At 40.5% G+C, this 18610-nt stretch overlaps 1 protein-coding gene across 2 annotated transcripts in view; it reads right to left on the bottom strand.

Moving 5' to 3' along the window:
* Nucleotides 1-18610, bottom strand: part of YTHDF2 (YTH N6-methyladenosine RNA binding protein F2) — a 33646-nt gene that overhangs the window by 10728 nt on the left and 4308 nt on the right. Inside the window, exon 4 of one of the 2 annotated variants that reach the window (XM_012750549.3) lies at nucleotides 16220-17800. In XM_012750549.3, the coding sequence (XP_012606003.2) occupies nucleotides 16220-17800 (1581 nt within the window). Of the gene's footprint in view, nucleotides 1-16216; nucleotides 17801-18610 lie in introns of both variants that reach the window. The other variant, XM_012750550.2, reaches the window with a different exon arrangement.

Below are 18610 nucleotides of genomic sequence, written 5' to 3'. Positions count from 1 at the left end.
TCCTAGCTCTCTGGGAGGCCGAGGCGAGTGGATCGCTCAAGGTCAGGAGTTGGAAACCAGCCTGAGCAAAAGCGAGATCCCATTTCTACTAAAAATAGAAATTAATTGGCCAACTAAAAATACATTAAAAAATTAGCTGGGCATGGTGGCACATGCCTGCAGTCCCCAGCTACTTGGGAGTCTGAGGCAGGAGGATCGCCTGAGCCCAGGAGTTTGAGGTTGCTGTGAGCTAGGCTGATGCCATGGCACTCTAGCCTAGGCAACACTGTGAGACTCATCTCAAAAAAAAAAATATATATTTTTTTGAGTGCTTAAGATTTAAGTTTCATTTAATTATGTTCTCATATGCCCACAGAGGTAAGTGAGTACAGGCACTAGCAGATACTAGGAACACTGCTGTTAGCGATTTTAAATGACAAATGTGAACATGTAGCATGGCCTGAGACTAAAACAGCTTTGAGCCAAAATAAATTCCAGTTCTACTTCCTAGCTAGTGATCTTGAGAAAATTATTCTTTTCTGAATTTCAATTCCTTAACTGTAAAATGAAGATAATCTTCACCATTTTATAGGGTTATTACAAGAGACTGGAGATATATGAAAAGTACATTATAAATGTCTGGCAAATGCCTAAATATAGGTAAATACCTGAAGTGTTAAGGAAAAGAATGTAGGATAAAACACTATACACAATATGATTGTTTAACTGTATAAACTAATTATGTAAGTAAAGATGAGAAGGAATATGCCAAAATGAGTGGTTTTGTCATAGAATTATGGGTGATTTTTCTTTCATTTTCTAAGCTTTGTATAATTTGGTTATATTTTCATTTTTACAGTGAAAAACAAACGCAACTATAAAGTCTGCACAGTGCCAAGTTTTCTTTTTTTACATGTAAACATTTGAAAACTTCTATATGCTATCCATACCTTACCGAAAAAGTTCACATGAAGTAAGAGCTTACATAAGTCTATCTTTTCTAATTGGTTTCATGTATTACACAACTGATGTGGCCAAAATTTGAATTTTGACATACGCAGCAGACAGACTACTAAACATCTCATAAGAACCACCAGATAATCCTAGCACTTTGGGAGGCCAAGGCGGTAGGATTGCTCAAGGTCAGGAGTTCAAAACCAGCCTGAGCAAGAGCGAGACCCCATCTCTACTAAAAATAGAAATTAATCGGCCAACTAAAAATATACAGAAAAAAATCAGCCGAGCATGGTGGCACATGCCTGTAGTCCCAGCTACTCGGGAGGCTGAGGCAGAAGGATCGCTTAAGCCCAGGAGTTTTGAGGTTGCTGTGAGCTAGGCTGATGCCACAGCACTCTAGCTGGGGCAACAGAGTGAGACTCTGTCTCAAAAAAAGAAAAAAAAAAAAAGCCACCAGAAATTACAACAGTGAGTTCAGATAACTTGGACAGGCCTCCATCTCCTACAGCTCACACTCAGGGATTAGTCACTCTCTTCCTTCATCTTTCCACTATCTTTTCCTACCCATCCTTGCAGACGCAATTCAAATTAAGTCTTCCATAAAAATTTTCAGATGACTCTGGCCCTAACTGGTCATGCTATTCTTTTCTTCTGTACTTTGTCTCCTACAGTAAAATCAGCACTTTATAATCTATGCTTTCCTTTACTGTTTCATTTTATGTTAATGTCATAATTCCTTGATAACTTCTCCCTATGGCTAACTGGAGTGATTTAAATCAGTTCAATACAGACTGTTTATTCAGCAAGGGATGAAAACCATTAGGACACTATTTATTGCAGCTTTTGGAACTAGAATTTGGTCCAGGAGGTGGCAGCAGCATGCAAATTTAAACTGTTACCTGCTTCCATGCCAAGATAAAGGATGATCTGAGCTGCTACTCGCAGAGCCTTTCTCCTTGCTCAATTACAGACTCATATAATTTAAATGGTAAATGTAGAAAAGCAGGAAAATATCACCTTTGTCTGTTCTACTTCAGGGAACACAGCTTTTCCTCCTCCTCCTCTACATAAACTCCTGAAGAACTACAGAAAACAATCCTTTCTCAGACTGTCCGTTAAAATACAGTACAAAGCCAATACTATATAGCCTTCCCTACCTATCTCCCTCCTGGGAAATATGTCTTCCTTACACTTCCACATCCACCCTAAAAGAGATGCCAAACCTACAGAATCCTCATACTTCTCCATTCTCAAAATTGATTCCCCTACCTCAACTTTCATGCATCGCTCTATTTTTTATTTTTTTTTTTTTGAGACAGAGTCTCCCTTTGTTGCCCAGGCTAGAATGAGTGTCGTGGCATCAGCCTCACTCACAGCAACCTCAAACTCCTGGGCTCAAGCGATCCTCCTGCCTCAGCCTCCCAAGTAGCTGGGACTACAGGCATGCACCACTATGCTAATTTTTTCTATGTATATTAGTTGGCCAATTAATTTCTTTCTATTTATAGTAGAGATGAGGTCTTGCTCTTGCTCAGGTTGGTTTCAAACTCCTGACCTTGAGCAATCCGCCTGCCTCAGCCTCCCAGAGAGCTAGGATTACAGGCATGAGAAACCGTGACCGGCCACACGGCTCTATTTTTAAAAATTCATGTCATTTAAGCCTGGTGCCAGAGGGTCACACCTATAATCCTAGCACTTTGGGAGGCCACGGTGGGAGGATCACTGGAGGCCAGGAGTTAGAGATCATCTTGAGCAAAATTGAGATGTCACTGCTGCAAAAATATAGAAAAATTAGCTGGGTGTGGTGGCGCATGCTTGTAGACCCAGCCCCTCAGGAAGCTGAGAAAGGAGGATTGCTAGAGCCCAGGAGACCTTGAGGTTACAGTGAACTATGATGATGCCACTGCCCTCTAGTCTGGACCACACATAGCAAGACCCCTCTCCAAAAAAAAAAAAAAAAAAAATCATGTTATCTATTGAGTTTCAAATGATGCTTCATAGGGAGATGCTTCAGGGATGGGGAAGGAAGCTGAGCATATAAAATTGTCATTTATGAGGTTCTGAGTAAGGTTTTTGTTTAGGGGAAAAAAAGAATTCTGGTGCTAAAAAGTTTTAAAACTATTATGGGAGTAATCTTTACACCTGACAGGTAAGCATAATGTCTCATATCTGAGTGGTTTTTGGTTTAAACTATTCAGAGTAGATACTAAATGATTGTAGTGTAGCCAACCAGCCCTCGCCCCACAATGTTTAAGTCTGGAAAGATGGCAGTCCTCTCTGGATCAATCTTTAGCCACATCAAAATTAGAATACTTCTATTTTTCATACTAATTGTATTTTGGTCATTTTTATAATCTAATTTATCAAAACAGCCCATACTAGGTAAATAAAAAAATGTGATCTTACTACACTTGGAACAGACAGATTTAAAGATACTAAGACTCTGCAGGTGAAAGGGTTGGAAAGATAAACACATGCAGAGTCTTCTGAATGCAGTGTGGAAAGCAAAACCTTCAAACCCCTAACAGCAAAGCAATCTTTTATTCAATAGATATCACTGGCATGGGCAGTCATCTGTTACCGCTCTGCAGCTTCTGAATAAATTGATTATACCCTACTGCTTGAAGTTCTATTCAAAATACAGGCTGCATATCCCTTATCTGAAAGGCTCGGGAGACCAGAAGTGTTCTGGATTTTAGATTTTTTAGACTTTGGAATATTTACAGATATATACCAGTTTAGCAGCCCTAATTTGAAAATCTGAAATCTCAAATGCTCCAAATGACTATTTGAGTGTTAGTGCTCAAAGTTGGGGATTTGGGAGCATTTTAGAGTTTCAAATTAGGGATACTCAACTGTGTTCTTTTAAAAGTGGGGGGGGGGCAGGGGGGGACATGGTCTCCCTCTGTTCCCCAGGCTGGAGTTCAGTGGCACAGTCATAGCTCACTGCTGCAACCTCAAACACCTGGGCTCAAGTGATCCTGTCTTAGCCTCTGAGTAGCTAGGACTACAGTTAAGCACCACCATGCCTGGCTAATTTGTCTGTCTTCTTTTAAGAGATGGGGGTCTTGCTGATTGTGAATTCCTGGCCTAAAGCAATCCTCCCAGTGTGGCCTCCCAAAGATCAAGGATTACAGGCATGAGCCAACCATGCTTAGCCCCTTGTTCTCTTTCTAAAGTGCAAAGTTTTACTCTTTCTGGAGATTCTTTCCTTAGTCCTTTTCTCACTCTCTGTTGGCTTTGGAACCACAGTACAGAATTACAAGTAACAGTTCTAATCCTGGTGTGACATTGCAAAGTTACTTACTCTTTTCTGTGTTACAGTATCTTCATCAGTAAAACTGAAATAGTTGGCTGCATCTACTTCACAAGGACATGAAGATTAAAATTTACATACATGTATTCAAGATAGCTGTACGATAGACACTGTACTGAGCATTCAATAATTGTTAGCCATTTTTATTACCAATACTCTTGAATAATCATGGAATAAACTCTACCATGCCTTCACCTATATTAAGAGTTGAAAATTTCCCAAGTTTCTGTCAACAGATCTCTCTTCTGAGCACCAGATCCTCACTCTTTTTTTTCTTTTGAGACAGAGTCTCACTCTGTTGCCCCAGCTAGAGTGCTGTGGCATCAGCCTAGCTCACAGCAACCTCAAACTCCTGGGCTCAAGTGATCCTCCTGCCTTAGTGTTCCAAGTAGCTAGGACTACAGGCATGTGCCACCATGCTTGGTTAATATATATATATATATTTTTTTTCTTTTTTAATTTTTTTGAGTCAGAGTCTCACTCTGTTTCCCAGGCTACAGTGCCATGGTGTCAGCCTAATTTTTTTCTATATATTTTTAGTTGGCCAATTAATGTCTTTCTATTTTTAGTAGAGACGGGGTCTCGCTCTTGCTCAGGCTGGTTTCAAACTCCTGACCTTGAGTGATCTGCCCGCCTCGGCCTCCCAGAGAGCTAGGATTACAGGCCTGAGCCACCACACCCGGCCTAGATCCCCACTCTTAACTACCTACTATATATCACCTTGCTGTCCCCCACAGGCATGCCCAAACACTATTTCCAAAAGCCAATACATCTCTAAATCCTAAACCTAAATTGCTGCTCCTACAATATTATCTAATATTTTAAAACCTAGTCAGCGATTATCTACTATATTCTCCAGCTTCCCATTCCCACTGTGTTGGTACAGGCCCTCATTGTCTTTTATCCCAGACTATTGTAAAAGCATTACTATATTTAGTCTGAGCCACTTACCCACCTACCGTGTTTCCCCGAAAATAAGACCTACCCATAAAATAAGCGCTAGCAGGATTTCTAAGCATTTCCACAAGATAAGCCCTACCCCGAAAATAAGACCTAGTGATGGGTGTGGCTACTCAGCGTATCTGACCAACCCATGCATTAAGATGACAAGCAGCCCTTCTCATCTGCCCCATCGTGACAGCTACTATCCCAGAGGTGACCGGAAAGGTGCGGGCAGCCCCACCAATAAGGTCGGCTCCCCCTGTAAGGTCCCGGGCATCCTATGCGAGCTGCAAGCTGAGGCTTTGAGGGAAAAATAACACATCCCCTAAAAATAAGCCCTAAGGTGTCTTCTTGAGGAAAAATAAATATAAGACCTTGTCTTATTTTTGGGGGAACACGTACCTATCTCTTCTATTAACAGATGTTTCAATAAGTTGCAAACCTGAGTTTCCCTTTCCCTATCTATAAATGTGTTACTCTCTGGGGATTAAAGACTATGAAAGTGTGTAAGCATAATGCCTAACAAGGTCAGTGCTCAAATGTATTTCATTCTTCCCATCCTCCAACTATTGCTCCCTAATATACTACCCTCCCTTATAACCCAACCAAAAGTATAGGACAAAATTCTGAAACTCTTCATATAATAGGTCCAACTAATCTCTCCAGCTTTATCACTAACCATTCCATACCACGTTAAACTTCCCATCACTCTGAAAACATACCATAGGCACTCACAAGACCATGGCAGGGTTTTTTGTTGTTGTTGCTTAAAGACAGAATCTCACTCTCACCCAGGCTGGAGTGCAACGGCCCAATCAAAGCTTACTTTAACCTTGACATCCTGCCTCAGTCTCTCAAAGTGCTGGGATTACAGGCACCACACCCAAATGCCAAGACTGTTTTTGAAAACACTGCACTGCCTCCTCATCCTAAAATGCCCTTCTACTCCCCTTTCTAACTGGCAAACTCCACGTATCACAAAATGGCCCACCAGCTTTGGATTATAGATAGAGACTCAGTGGCTCTCCAGCAAAACACATACTTTCATTGGTTAAAAAAAGAATTAAAATAGAAAATTAGAAATGTTAAAATTTTTTTTAAAAAAAGAAAGGGACTCAGTGGCTCTACAGGTATAGTATATTTTAGCATTCATTTATTAAGACAGAAGTCAAAAAATTAACATATCAGGCTGGGCGTGGTGGCTCATGCCTATAATCCTAGCACTCTGGGAGGCTGAGGCTGGCGGATTGCTCGAGGTCAGGAGTTCGAAACCAGCCAGAGCAAGAGCAAGAACCCGTCTCTACTATAAATAGAAATTAATTGGCCAACTAATATATATAGAAAAAATTAGTGGGACATGGTGGTGCATGTCTGTAGTCCCAGCTACTCGGGAGGCTGAGACAGTAGGATTGCTTGAGCCCAGGAGTTTGAGGTTGCTGTGAGCTAGGCTGACGCAACAGCACTCACTCTAGCCTGAACAACAAAGCAAGACTCTGTCTCAAAAAAATAAATAAACAAACATATCAGAACTTCACTGGTTCAGTGTTTTGAGCAAGTTCTTTGCTAAGTTAGATAAGGACTTTTCAAATACCAGAAGAATATTTCTTCAAATTTTTGCATTATTAAAAAAAAAAAAAAACTACAAGTTGCAGACATGACACACTTAAATTTAATCTGCATTAATATTTTCTCCATCACTGTGAAGTCTAGGCAATCAATAAAAATTAAATCCAGCTGGGTGCGGTGGCTCATACCTGTAATCCTAGCACTCTGGGAGACCAAGGTGGGAAGATTACTTGAGCTCAGGAGATAGAGACCAGTTTCAGCAACAAGACCCTGTTCTCTACCAAAAACAAACAAACAAAATTAGGCAGTGCACTCACTCAGGAGGCTGAGGGAGGAGGACTGTTTGAGCCCAGGAGTTTGAAGCTGCTATAAGCGAGGCTAATGCCACAACATTCTAGCACTCTTAACTCCGTCTCGAAAAAATAAATAAATCCTGATCTGTACAGTGTTTGCCAGTTTCCACAATGTAAATAACGGTTGATTTCAGATTACCAATATGATATCACTGAATGTGGGGCTGAGAATAACAGCACATTATGTACTGATACAATAGATGTAAATAACCTCAAGGGTAATGCATCTGAATATTTATTGCTGTTTAATACAATGGTATTTAATACTGTTTATGTAATTGTAATATTACAAACTAGTTTATAATGTAATTTAATGTACATAAAAGGTATTTAAAAACACCTTTTAATGCAATATATTTGTAACTTTTTATTCAATTTAATGACTGTTTAATCAACAGCTAGCTAAATTCTCGAAAACTAAACAGTTGGTGCCCAACTAGCCAGCTCCAGCACATCACTGGAGAGACACGTTGAAATATCAACTCCAGGCCAGGCGCGGTGGCTCAGGCCTGTAATCCTAGCTCTCTGGGAGGCCGAGGCGGGCAGATCACTCAAGGTCAGGAGTTTGAAACCAGCCTGAGCAAGAGCAAGACCACGTTTCTACTATAAATAGAAATTAATTGGCCAACTAATATATATAGAAAAAATTAGCTAGGCATGGTGGTGCATGCCTATAGTCCCAGCTAGTAGGATCACTTGAGCCCAAGAGTTTGAGGTTGCTGTGAGCTAGGCATGATGCCATGGCACTCACTCTAGCCTGGGCAACAAAGTGAGACTGTCTCAAAAAAAAAAAAAAAAAAAAAAAAAAAAATCAACTCCACCACTTATTAGCTATAAGAGTTTAGACAAATAACCTCTAAATTTCCTTCTTTGTATGAAATGTGAGGATATTAGATAATGAAGCCTTTGTGTGCACTATGTGCCAAGCACTGTGTTACCATTTGAGTGCTCTATTATTGTATATGACATGGTTCAAAAGTTATCTCCGTCCATGAAGCCTTCCTTAATTTCCCCAAATTTCACTCTTGTCCAGAAAGCCAAGAATTTCTTCATTCCTCCATTACATCTCTTATCCCATGTTTTATCCATTTTTTTTGTCCTCCTAATAATACTGTCTGCTCCTGAGGCAAAGATGGCACCTTGTTTAAAATATTCTATTCCAACAATTAAAACAGGCATTTGTTGAAAGATGGATACAAGGGCATGGTTCAAAGAGATACAAATTCAATGTCATCTATTGTCTTCTAGTCCTCCTCTAAGGAGGCTGCAGAAAGAGGAATTTTACCTACCCACAGAACAAGGAAGGTGACAAGTAATACAATACAATTTCCTCAACTCTATTGGCAGAAAGACAAATATACATATGTGAGACAGAAGTAGACACAGGTGATCCTAGGATTTTACAAAGAAAGTTCAGATTTACCATTCAGATTTTTTTTAAAAAGATGCCACTCAGTGGTGGGCTTTCTGGGCAAAAAAATTATAAGGCTGGGCGCAGTGGCCCACACCTGTAATCCTAGCACTCTGGGAGGCTGAGGCAGGCGGATTGCTCGAGGTCAGGAGTTCGAAACCAGCCAGAGCAAGAGCAAGAACCCGTCTCTACTATAAATAGAAAGAAATTAATTGGCCAACTAATATATATAGAAAAAATTAGCCGGGCATGGTGGCACATGCCTGTAGTTCTAGCTACTCAGGAGGCTGAGGCAATAGGATTGCTTGAGTCCAGGAGTTTGAGGTTGCTGTGAGCTAGGCTGACACTCCAGCACTCACTCTAGCCTGGGCAACAAAGTGAGACTTTGTCTCAAAAAAAAAAAAAAAAAAACACCAACACCACAGGAAGCCTACCCACCAGCTGGGGAGAGACGACTTAAAACGGTGGTGTGGGGGAACCAACCAATGCTAAATGGGAACTAACAATATTCCACAATTATGTACTTTTAAAGGATGCAATGAGAATATATTTGGCTAAAGTGATGCTTTCCTCCTGATTTTGATACTACAAAAACTTAAAAGCTTTTTTTAAAAGCTGAAAATGGGCCAGGCATGGTGGCTCACACCTGTAATCTTAGTACTCTGGGAGGCCAAGGCAGGAGGATCACTTGAGGTCAGGGGTTCACGACCAGCCTCAGCAAGAGCGAGACTGCGTCTCTATTAAAAGTAGAAAGAAATTAGCTGAGCAACTAAAATAGAAAAAAAAAAACTAGCCAGGCATGGTGATACATGCCTGTAGTCCCAGCTACTTGGGAGGCTGAGGCGGGAGGATTGCTGGAGCCCAGGAGTTTTGGGTTGCTGTGAGCTAGGCTGACGCCACTGCACTCTAGCCGAGGCAACAGAGTCTCAAAAAAAAAAAAAAAATTTAAAAATTAGTCCTGGCAACAGAGTCCTGTCTCAATTGGAAAAAAAAAAAGCTGAAAATGGAGCCAAGGTGATTACCTCAAATATTTCTAAGTGACTAAATGCCCAAATTAAAGGGTTACCAGGTGAAAAATGATTGTAAGGAAAACAAACTTCCTTGTAAAGAGAAACCCTACTTGTGCTAACAATATAGGAAGACCTGTATTAAAAAAAAAGTCCAAGCTGGGCAAAGTAGCTCAGCTCACGTCTGTTGTCCCAGTTACTTGGGAGGCTGAGGCAGGAGGATGGCTTTGGACCAGGAGTTCAAGGCTGCAGGGAGCTATGATCATACCACTGTACACCAGTATGGGCTACAGAGCAAGATCTCATTACTTTAAAGAACAAAAAAGCCTCCAAAATCCAGTGTGTATCCTGGATGTCAAAAAGACATGTTCAACTATCACATATATAAAAAAAAATCTTTTTTAAAGGATACATTTCTCCTAAATAATCACATCTAAATTCCTTTAATAAACAAGTCTTTAGCACAGTTCAGGAAATAATTTTTTCAGTAATATTTACACAGTAAATTTATTTAAAAATTAACTATCTACCTAATCTGTACCAAGATTCACTGGGACTCCATAAGTCCTTCCTGTCATCCACATCTTTCTGGCCTTAAGTCCTTTCTTATTTATTACATGTAATTAATATTTAGGTAAAAATTATGGAATAGAAACAATCTTTCTAAAAAAACTATTTAGTAAAGGAATTTCTTTGGGTTGATTTCCATGGAGGTTTGTCGCTGACCTGTGTTCCTGAGCTATGAATATGTGGGTTGAGGAATAGTTTCTCTTGATAAATAAATCATTTTGGTTCTAAGAACAGAAACAGTAAAGATAAAAAAATAAATAAATCATTAATAAATACTGTAGGAAAAAAACACAAAAAGACCATAACATCTATGAAACACATTGTAGGAAGAAGTGAGCTGTGTGTATCCAGTTAAGAAATTATTTCCATATAGTGGTTCATCTCTACTTCTACAAGCTTCCCTTGCCTTCCGTGTAAAGGTTACATCAAAGAGTTCCTCCGCCCTGACTCAAATTACAACTTACTCCTTTTAAACCTCAAGTGTTTTGGGGTTTTTTAAACCAAATTTATACCAGTCTCACTAGATTCCTTCTGGTAATTTTTTTTTTTTTAAAGAGATGAGGTCTCACTATGTTGCCTAGGCTGGAGTGCAGTGGCTATTCAAAGGCATGATGCCACTACTGATCAGCACAGTTTTGACCTGCTCCCCTTTCTGAACTGGGCTGGTCACCCCTCCTTAGGCAATCTGGTAAGTCCTATGTCAGGCGGTCACCACATTGATGATCAGCTTAGAACATAGCAAGCTATAGCCCAGGACTCCTGAACTCCGGCATCCTTCTGCCATAGCTTCCTGAGCCTGGGACCCCTCGTGTGCACCACTGCCCCCAGCAGTAGATTCCTTTTTTTTTTTTAATCGAGCTACTTACATAGACATTTAATTCAACTCCCTCTTTTCCTAATCTCCAAACTTCCCTTTGGGGACACCTATTCTGCAAATACAATTTACTTGAGCTATGTATGACACTTCCTGTTCCAAGTTATCATCTAGACAGTGTCACAGACTAGGGCTGTTCTGAACCATGTTTACGCTTCCCAAAACACCTCTGGCTATGTTCTATACATCTGTCAAGGCTCAGCGCACAGAGTTCACTTCTTCCAGGATTCTTTTTTTTTTTTTTGAGACAGAGTCTCGCTTTGTTGCCTAGGCTAGAATGAGTGCTGTGGTGTCAGCCTAGCTCACAGCAACCTCAAACTCCTGGGCTCAAGCAGTCCTCCTGCCTCAGCCTCCCAAGTAGCTGGGACTACAGGCATGTGCCACCATGCCCGGCTACTTTTTTCTATATATATTAGTTGGCCAATTAATTTCTTTCTATTTATAGTAGAGATGGGGTCTCGCTCTTGCTCAGGCTGGTTTCGAACTCCTGACCTCGAGCAATCCACCTGCCTCGGACTCCCAGAGAGCTAGGATTACAGGCGTGAGCCACCGCGCCCGGCCCAGGATTCTTCTTTGACCAATCCACCTGCACCTCAGGATGGGTTAGGCAATCTCCTTCAAGCTTCCAAACTGGTACCTTGTGCATACCTTGAGAAAACTCTACTTTCTACTGTTATCTGCCACTAATGTAATAAAAGGCTTCCCGACAATATACTGATTTCTCTGCAGTGTCTAACACTCAGTAAGGATGTTCAAAGATAAATAGCTTCATGTCAATTCTTAAATAGCTTAATAAAATTTAAGTATATCCAAAGACACTCTCAAGTCACTAATTTTAGATTTCCTATTTGAAAATAGAAATAATTCCAGAGATATTTAAGGAATCCTCAGCCAGGGTGAGAATTTTTTTGTCTTTAAAAAATAAATAAATCCGGGACTGCAAATTAGTGCAACCTCTGTGGAAAAGAATTTGGAGATACCTCAAACAGCTAGATATAGAAATACCATTCGACCCAGCAAAAGCATTATTGGGCATCTACCCAAAAGAGCACAAGACATTCTACTGTAAAGACATCTGCATCCGAATGTTTATGGCAGCACAATTCACTACTACAAGATCATGGAAACAACCCAAGTGTCCGTCAATTCCTCAGTGGATAATTAAAATTTGGTATATGCTCACAATGGAATACTACTCAACTCTAAGAAATGACAGTGAGCTAGCACAGTTTATGCTATCCTGGATTAAGCTTAAGCCCGTTATCCAAAGTGAGGCGACACAAGATCAAGAAAATGGGCTCCACATCTACTCGCCATCTAACTGGTACTGACTGATTAAAACTATGGTGCTCAAATAGTGGTAGTGCTCACCAGGGTTTGGGGGAGGGGGTGATACACATCTTAGGGTTGTAGTGAGCACTGTGGGGGGGGGTACCTCTAACCCTTGGTAGGGAAAGGCAAAGATATACAATGTAACCCAAAGGTCAAAAAAAAGGGAAAAAAAAAACTTTTATTGGGTGGTGGGCAGATGGGGGGGGAGGGATATGTACTTATAAAATAGGTGCAGATGTGCACCACCTGGGGGCAGGACACCCTTAATATTTTGGTAAGGTGGGGGGGGCACGAAGGGCAGGAGCAATATATGTAACCCTAACAATATTTGTACCCCCATAATATAAAATAAAAGGAAAAATAAATAAAAATTTAAAAACCTGCTAGTCCCACTTAATAGCAATGACAATTTAAAAACTATAAACTTCAGGCTGTTTCCACCATAACCACATTTTCTCTATATTTTGTCTTTCTCAACCTCCATTAGCTTTCCAGTTATTCAGAAAAATCAGTTACCTAAGTGCCCAACTCAATCTAATATTATGCTAGGAGACTAAGAATTAGTCCTTAATCTCCTTTACTACTACTTCCCTTGACTACTACTTCCCTACTTGCTACTTCCCGTATTTTTGCTTGTAATTAAAGGGCCAGAAACATAAGACAAAAATTAAAACAATTATTTTAATGAGGTTTCTAAAAAAGCATTGCTAATGCAGGAACTCCCCTTTTCTGTTAGACTATTCCAAAGGTGAGGCAAAACACAGATTCTTAACTCACCGTTGCCTTCTTTAGGATAATAGCTGCACAGCAATTCTCTCATCAAAAAATTTTCAGGAAAAATGAAAAAGGCCCAGACAGCAACATATTACACAGCCAAGACCTTCAAAAAGCATATATCTTTGACCCATCTAAACACTGAAGGATAAATATGAACTTTTATTTATATAAAAGGATGTTCAGTGGGGTGTTATTTTTAAATTAGAAAAAGTTATAAAAATATTACAAAACTAGTCAACAATTAGGAATTGGTAAATTATACTAAGTCTATGACAGAATGCTATGAAGCCATCAAAAGTGATGTCACAGAATATTGAACAACTGGGGAAAGACTGTAAATAAATGCAGAAAGTAGGCTACAAAACACTATCTGTAGTATACAACAAAGTAAACCACTCAAAGATGTCACTAAAATTTGCTGTAAGTTTCAAGCCTGACAGAGCCAAGATTCTGAGATATTAGATCATGGACAGAGCAAGTCAATAACAGTGCTAGGCAAAAATGGCTGTGGCTCTGCTTCAGTGTGTTCTGCCAAGATATATGCCCAATCATGGAACTTCAGATCAGCTGTGACATCATCGTCAGGATCAAGTTTAAGTATTTCCCTCCTTATTGAGTTACCACCCCTATGTGTCATGAAAATTTCTGAAATCTCAAATACTACAAATATACACACACACAAAAATCTCACCTAAGGAGTCTTAGTGAGCTATGAGCCACATTCTCATAAAATTTGCTTGTTCTTGGAAGCCTAGTAAAGATTCTAAGATAGTTTACAAGTCAGTTATGTAAGGATGTTAAGGATAATAGTAACGAACAGAGAAGTAAGGCAATACTAACTGAAATTATACCCAGGCTTAGGACCTTCCTGAAATCCTAGCTCTTCTTACAAAAATAAACTAAAAAATAATCTGACATAAGTATAATCCAAGCTTTTATTTTTTTATTTGGTGCATGAGAACACCAGCATGAGAACAATTAGAATAATCATTTATCATGACTCTTTACAGAATGGTCTTAAAAAATAACCATTAGATAGTTTAACAAAGACCCTAAACCCTAATAATCTTATTCCATGAAAACATTAGAAGGCTGATCAATTCCAACACATGAATCTTACAAAGTTCAATTATCATTCACTGGGCCAGGCAAGGTGGCTCACGCCTGTAATCCTAGCACTCTGGGAGGCCAAGGAGGGCGGATTGCTCAAGGTCAGGAGTTAGAAACAAGCCTGAGGCCGGGCGTGGTGGCTCACGCCTGTAATCCTAGCTCTCTGGGAGGCCGAGGCGGGCGGATTGCTCAAGGTCAGGAGTTCGAAACCAGCCTGAACAAGAGCGAGACCCCGTCTCTACTATAAAAATAGAAAGAAATTAATTGGCCAACTAATATATATATATAAAAAAATTAGCTGGGCATGGTGGCGCATGCCTGTAGTCCCAGCTACTCGGGAGGCTGAGGCAGAAGGATTGCTTGAGCTAGGCTGACGCCACGGGGCACTCACTCTAGTCTGGGCAACAAAGCGAGACTCTGTCTCAAAAAAAAAAAAAAAAAGAAACCAGCCTGAGCAAGAGTGAGACCCCCGTCTCTACTATAAATAGAAAGAAATTAATTGGCCAACTAATATATAGAGAAAAAATTAGCCGGGCATGGTGGCGCATGCCTGTAGTCCCAGCTACTAAGGAGGCTGAGGCAAGAGGATCGCTTGAGTCCAGGAGTTTGAGGTTGCTGTGAGCTAGGTTGACGCCATGGCACTCACTGTAGCCTGGGCAACAAAGTGAGACTGTCTCAAAAAAAAAAAAAAAATTATCATTCACTGAACCACTCTAGTGAACTTAATCCAAATAGGTATTTGATTAGAAGTTAACAAATCAACAAGACCCAAATTTGCTACTTCATTTTTAAAACCATGTTTTCCCACCGTCCCTAACACATAGTTTATCTTACCATCTATGCTGTACCTAAAAATTCATCTTTTCCTTCCTGCTTTTAATCACAAGATGTAAGAAAGAATTTTGCAAGATGAAGGAAAGCTGATTCATGGTATTAGATGGTACACATTTCAAGTGGTTAAACCAAGGACCTAGATGCCTCTCACACATGTTCATAAATCTGTTATGCCACTACATGATACCTAAAAGGTCATGGCCTCCTTACTCATTCCTCTAGAAACAGGAGCATGAGAAGATATCTTTAGAGCCCTTCAGATATTCATCAAAAAGCATCAAAGTATCTTTTTCTACAAAATATGGCACATTTTAAGTTAAATTGTTAAATTTTGGGGAGAGGGGAGTTTAAAGGACTATCAAGGAGAGTTTTCCTTATGACCCAACTTTTCAATAATCTGACTCTCCGTCCCTAATGCTTTTAGTGTCACTGACAAGTGTATCCACATTTTTCTTATTTGTCTGTGCACACTACAAGGTAAAATGGCAACTAACCCTGCTTTAGCTTAACATCAACTCTAGTTTGAATCCATTCTCCATTCTGCCCAAGATTCTCCCTTGTTACAAAGGAAATCAGGATAAAGTGACTCTTCCAAGAAAACAACAAAATATTAAAGAGATCAGATTTTTCTAATTTTTTGTTTTCCAAGTTTTATGTAATATATTAAGCCTTAACTTTCCTAATCAGAAAAAGTGATTAAACTGAACACCATAAAGAACAGAACAAGAAAAGTTCTGAAAAACATGCTCTTTTCCTGCCAATTGTCATAGGGAAGACAGAAAAGTGATTCCAGGGGTTAGTGACACATCAACTCTTGAAAATAAGCACAAAATCCCCGCCAGGCCAACAGTTAATTGTAAAAGAGAACTTCTGTGTTTTTCTCTGCTATATTATAGCCTCAATCTTTTCCTAATTTTCATGGTTTTATCACTTCAATTATTCCCTTTGCATTTCCTTAATTCTCCAACTCTTTCTGCCTCTTGTAACCATGTAACTTCAATTTCTGTACTGTTTCTGCCCTCCACTCATGTTCTCACATTCCTTCACACTAGGGTTCAAATTAAGACTGAGCTGTTAAGTGATAATGTGTTAATTTACAGAGATTTTATTAATGGTTCACTACATAATACCTCTCCTGTTCTCTAGTTCCTCCTTCCCTAAAAGCCTTAAGAATGGTAAGTGGGTTACCTTTTTAACACTTTCTTCCTCCTCTTGGCGTTTCTCATAGTGTGAGAAGTCATCAAAAATGGAAGTGGTGTGCTTGTAGCTGGCTATGATTTTCAACACCTGCTTAGCCTTTTCCAGAGGCACTTCCTGAGTGTCCCTAGAGTTGGTCACTGGTTTATTCTCGTTGTTCTCTAGACGAATGTGTCGCAGTTGGCTATTAGGAACGTCCTTCACAAAAATCCACCTGACATCAAAACGACCCTTCCATTTGTCCTGGGACCACACACCTGCACATGTGTTGTAGTCCACAGCAGATTTCATTTCTGCAACGCCACAGAAGTGTCCACTGCCGTTGACACTGAAAAGTAAGTAAACGGGGCCTTTCCCGTTCATGGAACGATAAGCAGCATCCAGTCTCTTGTTCCCATGCTCCGTGCTGCACCAGATATTATACTTAATGGAACGGTGGATATCGTCCTCAGAGTAGCTCTTAATGATGAAAACCCGGCCATGTTTCAGATTCCAGTCAAAATCCTTGGGGTTATAGTTATTAATGGATCGCAGCTTCTCCAACACAGGGTGTGGTTCTGAAGGAGTAGATCCAGAACCAGCCTGAGACTGTCCTACTCCGTTACCATCCACCCCATTATGACCGAACCCACTGCCACGGTTCCGAGGTGCTACCCAGCGGGTTGGCTGAGCTGCCTGTTGCTGGACTGAAAGTTGGGCAGGCTGTGGTGGAGGTGGAGGCAATGGCTGTGTCTGTTGCCCTACTGATGCCTGAGCCACTGGTGGGCTATTGTTAGCCTGCTGACCTACAGGCTGAGGAGATCCCTGGGTTGGCTGACCTATATTCTGAACCAAAGCCTGTGAGGGGGCTTTTGCCACAGGGCCCTTGTTATCCCAAGTTCCAATATCCATGTTATGCTTTATTGGGGGTGGTGGAAGACTTGACCCTGCAATGCCATTCTTGGTCTTCAGCTTAGGTTGCTGTTTTGCAGGCTTGCTAGCAATGTCAGCCCAAGATGCTGGTTTTGGAGGAGCAATGGTAGCTGGAGGCAAACTACTGGAAGCCACAATGTTACTAGTAATGGACCCACTACCAACAGCAGAGCCTACAACTTTTGGAACATTGCTTGCCACTTCTGTGCTACCCAACTTCAGTGCTGCCATCCCTTGGTCTATAGTATTCATGCCAGGAGCCTTATTGAGGGTCTCATTGGCAAAAGCTGACTGTCCATCAATCATGGCTCCACCTAAGGAGCTAGGTGCATAAGCATAATTGCTACTATATCCAGAGCTCTGAGTAGACTGTCCCTGAGAACTGTTATTTCCCCACGCTGAGAAGTCAATCCCACTGGGAAAGAAATTAAAACCATGCTGACCAAGAAAAGGAGTGCTACCTAGGGCTCCTGGTTGCCCAAACATTGCATCTGGTAGGAAGTGGGGCTCTCCGTTGCTCAGTTGTCCATAAGAAGTTAGATAGGGCATGGCTGTGTCACCCCCAGTAGACCAAGCAGCTTCACCCAAAGAATAGGAGAAGCCAATGGAAGGACTGTAGTAACTGGGTAAGTAGGAGTCTGACATGGCAGTATATGCATTATTCTGTGGAAGAAAAAAAGGCAAATCAAAACAAAATTACATCAGGATATTTCCTCCCCCACTTAGTCACACAATTCAAATACTTCAGCCATTACTATAAAAAGTGTAGCACATTCAAATGATGTCTTCCTAAACTCACTGGTATTTTTATGTTGTAAAAAATTTTGATGTAAGAATTGAAATGTTGGCCAGGCAAGGTGGCTCACGCCTGCAATCCTGATACTCTGGGAGGCCAGGGCAGCAGGATCACTGAAGGTCAGGACTTCGAAACCAGACTGAGCAAGAACAAGACCCCATCTCTACTAAAAATAGAAAGAAACTAATTGGCCAACTAAATAAAACATATAGAAAAAAAATTAGCTGGGCATGGCGGCGCATGCCTGTAGTCCCAGCTACTTGGGAGGCTGACGCAGTAGGATTGCTTGAGCCCAGGAGTTGGAGGTTGCTGTGAGCTAGGCTGATGCCAACGACACTTTAGTCCAGGCAACAGAGATTCTGTCTCAAAAAAAAAAAAAAAAAAAAAAGAATTGAAATGTTTAAACATTTAAAGTTAAGCGGATACATACAGTGAATATGGGCCTTAACTTTAGCACTACAATTCAGAAAAGGGAAAACTCAGCATTTCACCAACAGTTTAAGTCTCTAGTATTGAGAGACAATGCCTTTATTAAAACCAATTGTCTTTGGATTCAAGGAATGGGAATTTTAGCAGAAGGGAAGAGTGTTTTAAAGTTTCCTACCTAAACCAGATAATAGGTCAAACAAAAACAAAAAACTAGAAATTTCAAGTTCTGGCCCAAATGTCTGTGTAGC

Source organism: Microcebus murinus, chromosome 2 (assembly GCF_040939455.1).
Source record: "Microcebus murinus isolate Inina chromosome 2, M.murinus_Inina_mat1.0, whole genome shotgun sequence".
In the NCBI taxonomy this organism is placed as follows: Eukaryota; Metazoa; Chordata; class Mammalia; order Primates; family Cheirogaleidae; genus Microcebus; species Microcebus murinus.
Note: the sequence above shows the minus strand (reverse complement) of the source record. Positions and strands in the feature narration are given on the sequence as shown.